Raw genomic sequence first — 7,500 nt, forward strand, 5'->3', positions numbered from 1 at the left:
TACGAGCGGTGTTGACCAACAAGAAAGACCAGGGACAATCAAGCTACATGGAGCCTCTACTCTACTACTTGATGTTGATGTCTAATGAGGCTGATCAGCAGTGGATGGATGGTGCTTTTCATCTGATATGGTTCCACACCCTGAACATTACCTATTCGTTCGCGTTCGAGCTGAGCAAGGGCAGCAGGATTGCCGTACAGCGCCGGAAACTGGGATGGATGCATTCCTCTGTAAGAAAATAAAGAGCGCCGAGGCGAAATAGAAGAAACAGATATGTAAATCACGTGGTCCTTTGGGGCCATGATCACGAGTGAACCGTGTCCGTAATGCTTGGCTCTGGCATACTGTACCTCATCCTGTAGTACTCCATCCAGTGCGGTTCTAACCGGGACGGGCCAACGGCTTGCTGATTTTTCAGGTCCTCGAATTCCCTAAAAAAGATGTCCCTGTTAATCGGAGAAATTTCGCAAAAATCGATCAATATCATTTTATCTATGCTTGGCACCGAGAACACGTGGATATAAGGGGGGCATAGTCGTTGGAGCTGTGTTGGATCCATACACGCACAAACACACAAGAACGCGCACAATTACACGCACACACCCATTAGCATCTCCGGTGTATTAGAATTGATGATGGTGGATGAGATTATTATGCTTTTGTGAGTGTAAAGGATATGATAAGCGCAAACAGATAGTTAGTAGTGTCCAGTAGTATGCAGATGTCTATGCCGACTATCGTAAAAGATGGGTCTAGTGAGAAGCACGTAACCAAGTCATTCGACAGCAGATATCGTTTTATTCGGCTGACAGCCAACTTCAAACGTGCACACAGCATGTTTAAAGATCAAGGTCACATTGATTGATTGATCCATTATCACAGGATAAGATTATGAAAGTAACGAGTAAGATGAATGATTCGGATGATTTAAAAGTAGCGGCCACTCGAGCATGGAAAGAAGGGGCAAAGACTTGTGCATGCACCTGGTGGTAGACACTAAAAAATGATTTTGGAAATTGAAATTTGCAATCTTGTTTCAGAGTAAGCGTGTGTGTGTGTTTGTGTTTCAAGTTGTCTGTATGCATGTAAATGTGTGCGGTTATGTGTATGCGTTCCCTTTTGCCATCCGATTTTCGTGTGCAAAACAAATGATATTGGTTTGATGTAGGAGAATTTAATCAACTAAATTTAGATCAAGCGCTCATTTCTTCCACTGCATCGACGAATCAGTCGCGATTCTCTGGTGCACTGGAAGAAAGTGCACCTGCACTAGGATAGTAGTAACAGCAGTGGCTCAATCAGAGACGGTGCTCTGATCCAGCACCAACCCTACACCCTTTCGTTATTTTTTTCATCTAGAGAACCAATCGAGCAACAACGAATCGTATAAAGCTGGTTGGAGGATAGTGGATACTAAGGAGAATCAGCGGAGTATATCCCTTCATGCCAGGGGAAACGTGGAAAAAGCTAGGAATGGAGAGCAAAGCGAGGCGAGCTTTTCGAAAGGAAGGGCAGGGCATAATGATGAGAAACAAATGGAAGCAGCTTGTGAAATGAAAACGAATAGCATAAAAACAATTAATGATGTAGCAGTGCAAGCCAAACAATGATGAACGATGAAGGCAATGCCAAGCGCTAGCAGTGTGCGCGCTTGCCTTGGCCAATGTATGTCGATCCATAGCAACAGTGATACGACACATCAATGAAATGACAGATGGATGAGGAGCCATAAAGCGAACATTTGAAAACAAAAATAAAGAGAAAAAAAACTAAAAACCACATACGCCATAGTATACCTTTCTCTATTGTAGAGTGGATGGTATGGTGGAACCATCGTCTCCACGGGGCTACAACACAAATTACACGCCGCCCGGGGTTGTGGTGGTAAATGATGGAGACATATTCGAGAAATAGAAGAAGAGAATAGGAAAATAACATGTAGAGAACAATAGCAAACAAGAATAGCGCATATGGCTGATGCAGCAAAGCCCGAAATGAGCAAGCAAGAAACCTTGCTGAAGATAGGGGGGTTCTCGATTGAAAAAATAATGTGCTTTTGCTTATTGCAAATGGCATCGCAGGTTTCGTTCATTAAATGTCATGAAATTCCATCCGCATCGGTTAACGACAGCCGAGGGAGCATCAGGGAGAAGACCGTTGAGCAGAACCCCGGACAAACGGCATTCTTCCGTCGAATGCTCGTCGTTTTTAGGTTCCATGATAGTCGTCTGACTGACCAACAGCATGTGCGAGAGACGCTGTTTTTCAGTGGCAGCGAATCTTCCGTGGCTCAACATCCACACTAAATACACAACACATACCTGAAACCAACGTGTGGCCGAGCGTACTCGGATAGCTGACGAAGGGCGGGCGTATCCGGGTACGGTTTGATGTCCGGTTTCATCGGCTGCGGCCCTGGTGACGGGTGTCCGGGGTGTCCTGGTGAAGGTTGGATTCCTGGTTGTCCAGGGCCGCCACCGGGGCCACCACCAGGTCCACCACTACTGCTACCTGGTCCCGACGAAGGAGGTTTACCCGGTTGCGCTTGCTGCTGTTGCTGCTGCTGTTGTTGCTGCTGTTGCTGTTGCTGTTGCTGCTGTTGCTGCTGTTGCTGCTGTTGTTGCTGCTGTTGCTGCTGTGCATGTTGCTGCTGCTGTTGCTGCTGGTGTTGTTGTTGCTGATGATGATGGTGCTGAGCAGCGGCTGCAGCGGCGGCCGCCACCGCCGAGTGATGTGCTACGGCGGCGGCTTGTTGCTGCGCTATACTCGGATGTGGTGGATGGTGAGGGTGTGGCGGTGGTTGGTGTGGATGAGGTGGCATCGAGGGATGATGCGAAGGATGGTGCTGCTGTTGTGCTGCAAGCTGTTGCTGCTGCTGCTGGTGTTGCTGTTGCTGGTGTTGTTGCTGCTGGTGCTGGTGGTGCTGCTGCTGTTGAGCATGGGCCGCTTGCTGTGCCTTTCGTTCACGTTCCTTTTCCGCCAGCTTACGGTCCCGCTCTTCGCGTTTGCGCGCCAGCTTGGAATCGGGCGTCGGTTTAAACTCCAGATCCGTTCGCGTACAGGAATTGTAGTCCCCTCGATCGCAGCGTCGCACAAAGCTAGAAAGGAGCAAAGACGAAGGTTAATGAAGGGCGCGGGCGCGCACGAGGCACGTACCGCCGCTGCCTCAGCCGATGACACTTACATAGCCGATTGAGAACGATGGCATTCGGTATCGTCTGGTTTTGCCTCGGGACTAGGACCGCGGTTCATGTCGTGCACCGGGGACGGTGGTTCCGGATCCGGATCAATGTCGAGCGTCTCGATGTGTACCGGTTCGTTCGGATGGGCCGGATGATGGTGGCCTGGCGGTGGTGGCGGTGGCCCATGACCCGGATGGTGATGATGCGGATGATGCCCGGGAGGTGGTGGACCGAGACCGACGCCACCGGCGGCCGCATGAGCATGGGCACGCAGGGCATCCATGTGGCTCGTTGGTTTCCCACCCACCGGTGCCAACTGGTTCTCAATGAACGGATTGTGTGGCTGCGGTGGCCCGTACGGTGAGTGGTGATGAGGTGGACCGGCCGGATGGAAGGGACTGCCGCCGAGCGGTGGCCCGCCTGGAGCACCTGGAGGTATTCCCACCATCATGGCCTGCGGACTCGGTCCTCCGCTCGGCGAAGGACCGCCACGTGGTGGTGGTCCGCCCGGTGGACCTTGATTAGACGAACTGGAAGAATGGCTACCACTGCCACCACCACCCGCCGAGGAGCTTCCCTGCTTGGAGCGTTCGCTACCCGACCCCCCGGACGCGGACAGTGACGACGACGTCGACGAGGAGGACGATGACGTCGGTGGCCCTCCGGATTGTGATTTGCTGCCACCTCCTTTGCCGCTACTCTTCTCGCTCGCATTGCCATGCATACCGCCACCGGGACCACCGGCACCGGGGGCATCTTCTGGCCGTGGCGGTGGTATCGCCGTCGGATGGCCAGGATGCAGCATTGGATTGTCAAGCGGTGAGCCGGCCGGTTTCATATACGAAAACCCGGGCCCATACGCTGGCCCATACGGGTAGGGAGCGTAGAATGGGTTGTGATGGTGCGGATTGAACAGGGACGGGTGCATTAGTGGGTACGGTTGGGACGGGTGACCGATCACCGAGCCCGGTAGGCCAGCCATCGGGCCCGTCATTGGCAGAGGTAGAGGCATCTGTGGGTGGCGCAACACAGGCGGTGATGCGCCCGGTCGGAACGGATGGGATGAAGGTGGCGGTGACCGTTGACCACCGGCACCACCACCCGGACCACCGTACATTTTACTGAGCGGACTCGAGATCAGCGCCGAAGACGACGGACCCGATGGACCCGAGGACGATGAAGGTGGTGGTGTCATGTGAGGGCTGCTCTGCTGGCGCATCAGTTGCCGATCCCGCTCGGCTGCCGCCGCGGCCGCTGCCGACGAAGGATGATGGCCAAGGTGCATCGGGCTGGCGCGGCTTAACGAGCTCGTTGAATTGGCCGGCGACGCCGAACGATGATGATGGCTACCACCACCAGAACCGGCACTACCGGCACCGAATCCACCGGATCCGGGTGTACCGGGCCCACCCGGTGGTTGTACGCTGGGACTGGCACGGCTGAGGCTTGACGACGGTGGCCCACCGGCACCACCGGTTGGTGTCGATGGAGACTGGGCGTGCGTAGCGACCGGTTGATGCAGTGAGGTTGGCGGTAGGTGATGCTGAGACGACGACGGAGAACGACGCCCAGCACCGGCCACCTCCATCAGGCTACCCAATGCCGACGGTGTAGGTCCACTCAGCAGCGGTATCGGAGCACCAGGATGATGACCGGCGAGACCATGAGGCAGCAAACCGGCATGTCCAAGCGGACCGGCTGCGAGATGAGCGGCGGGATGATGATGCGGCGGAAGCCCGGGCATTCCCGGGTGTCCGAGATGCAGCGGAAGCGGATGGGACAGCAAACCGTGCGGTGGCGGAACGCCCTGTAGTAGGGAGTTGATGGGAGAGGCACGCGTCGGCGGTAACTCTGGTCCACCGGGCCGTCCCACCGCCCCGTCACGATCCCTTTGATCGGGCCTCGACGATGGATGATGGTGTAGTGAGGAGAGCGCCGGTGAAGACGTCGTAGAGGAGGAAGTTGTTGTAGAGGACGATGTCGTGCCCGACGAGCTGGACGAGGCGGCCGCTGAGCTTGGTATTAGCGACGCAGCAGACGAGGATGGTGGTGGGCCTCCTGGTGGCCCTCCTGGTGGTCCTCCTACTCCTGGTGGACCCCGATGCATGTTCGCTGGATGGTAGGGACTGCTGCCGGGTGGTGTTGGTAACAGCTGCGGTGGTACCGGTCCCGGACCCAGGCCCGGATGACCAACGCTCGGTGGTGGAACGGGTGATGAGGTTGCCGAGGAACCGAGCAACGTCGGCATCAAGCCCGGATTCACGATACCCGGATGTGGTGGTAAGGGTGGAGGAGGTGCCGGTCCACCGTGCGGTGGTGCTGGGTAGGAAGCCGCACTATGTGGTGGTAACGCTGGTGGTGGACCACCGGATTGAGGTGAAGCGATGCTACTACCACTACCGCCACCACCACCGTGCATGGCCGACGACGACGGTGGCCCGCCCTGCGAGCTGCTGTTACTACCTTGGCTGTCCTGGTTCGGTGTGACGGCCAACCGGGAGGACGCCGACACGTCGAGCGGGTTGTTCGACGAATCGTTGCCACCTCCACTGGAGGACGAAGAGGACGAGCTCTTGATGAGATTATCGGCAGAGAAACTGTTCTTCAACACCAATGGACCACCACTCGAGGGCGGCGTATCGGCATTCGATGCCGGGGGATACTTGAGGGGTCCACCATCCACCGAGGTCGGCGGTAGGTACTTCAGATCCTGCGGATGCGTCTGCGGCAATGAACCGCCGCCACCCAATCCCGGATGATGTGCATGCGGATGCGGATGATGCGGTGGTTGATGGCCCGGTGGTCCGAACGGTGGCATTCCCGGTGGACCATACTTTACGACGGCCATCGGATCGTACTTGAACGATTGCTCGTAGTGCTGCCGCAACATACTGAGCTGTGCCGGATCCGGATAGTGGCTCTTGGGCATTAAGGGCAGTGGACCCGCACCGATCGCAGAGGGTGGTGGTGGAGGTGGTACGCCTCCTCCGCTACCACTATCCGAGGCTGGCGATGGCGCAAACTTGCCCCGTTCGTCCGTCGGTGGATACTTCAGGTTCAGACCCGTCAGATCCTGCGGATACTGAGACAGTTTCAGATGACCTCCGGCGGCGCCGGTGCTACCGGGCAGTGGACCTGGTCCTCCCGGGAGTTCACCAGGTACAGGACCGCCCGCGAAGCCAAGCTTCAGTGGTAGTGGACCACCATCTAGTGGTGCAGTGGTCGGTGGTGGCGGAGGTCCCCCACCACCGATATGGGCAGGATATCGCTTTATGTCATACTCGACCGGTTGGTCATCCGGTGGACCATACCCTTTGTGTCCCTCGGGTGCTCCCGCACCGGGTGGTTGTCCGTGAGGTGGTGGAGGATGCGGACCGTACTTGTGCTCGGCCGCCGCAGCGCCAGCACCAGCAGGACCATACTTTAACACATCTTCACTACCAGGATGACCACCGCTGGCACTACCATACTTGATGTGGTTCTCATACGGCGATGGTTTCATGACGAGATTCTCCGGATCGTACTTCATCTCCGGCGGCGGTCCACCACCACCTTCACTTCCCATTGCACCGGCTGAGTTACTGCCGCCGCTAGGCATCAGCTTTGCCTCGGACTTGACCTCAATCTTGAGCTTCAAGTCTTGTGGCTCCGCCGATGTAGCAGCAGTCACGGCGTTCGAGTTTACCGCACTGCCACCGCTGCTTCCTCCGGCAGCCGTCGAAGACGAAGAAGATGCCGGTGTTCCCCCACTCGCTGCCGACGATGTGGCGCTAACCACTGCTCCAGCAGATGGTGGCAGTTCACTCGTAGCGCCCGATTCTTCATTCGGTTCCTTCTTGATGAAGACATCTTTCGAATTGTGGTGATGCTCGGTACTACTGGCGGCTGCTCCTGCTGCGGATGGCGCTTCTTGCTTCATGTTGGCTAGCTTTGTGGCCACTTCTTGTTCGTTCGTTGAACCCGGTGTACCGGCTGTTGCGGATGCCGCCGCTGACAGTGAGTTTATCGTGTGTTTATTGCCATCAGTTGCCGTACCATTGGTTACAGATGAGGGATCATCGGCAGCCGTTGATGATGGTGCTGTCCTTGGATGCGTCGCCGATGCTTCGGAACCTTCCAGAGAGCCAGGCACACCAGCGGGTGCCGGTGTGGCCACCGGAGTCGGTGCAGCCGTCGATGGTGGCGAAATGTCTTCCGTTTCGGGTAGCTTCGCCGTATCGGCCGCCGTTGGAATAGTCGCTACCGAAGCCGAAGCCACGACCGCTCCCGTTGCGCCAGCGTTCGAATCGTCGTCCTTATCGTCCGATCCGCCACTTGA

The 7,500-nt window shown here is 56.3% G+C and overlaps 1 protein-coding gene across 8 annotated transcripts in view; it reads right to left on the bottom strand.

Moving 5' to 3' along the window:
• LOC125958324 (hornerin) overlaps positions 1–7,500 on the bottom strand; it is a 96,215-nt gene that overhangs the window by 5,364 nt on the left and 83,351 nt on the right. For 6 of the 8 annotated variants that reach the window (XM_049691594.1, XM_049691599.1, XM_049691600.1 and 3 more), the window contains 5 exons: positions 3,185–7,500; positions 2,322–3,098; positions 1,785–1,847; positions 351–446; positions 152–228 (listed from right to left, as the gene is read on the bottom strand). The exon at positions 3,185–7,500 is cut by the window's right edge and continues 1,653 nt beyond it. In XM_049691594.1, coding sequence (XP_049547551.1) covers positions 152–228; positions 351–446; positions 1,785–1,847; positions 2,322–3,098; positions 3,185–7,500 — 5,329 coding nt within the window. The remainder of the gene's footprint in view (positions 1–151; positions 229–350; positions 447–1,784; positions 1,848–2,321; positions 3,099–3,184) is intronic. The other 2 variants (XM_049691596.1, XM_049691595.1) reach the window with 2 other exon arrangements.

The sequence above is a fragment of the Anopheles darlingi genome, chromosome 3 (genome assembly GCF_943734745.1).
Source record: "Anopheles darlingi chromosome 3, idAnoDarlMG_H_01, whole genome shotgun sequence".
NCBI lineage: Eukaryota > Metazoa > Arthropoda > Insecta > Diptera > Culicidae > Anopheles > Anopheles darlingi.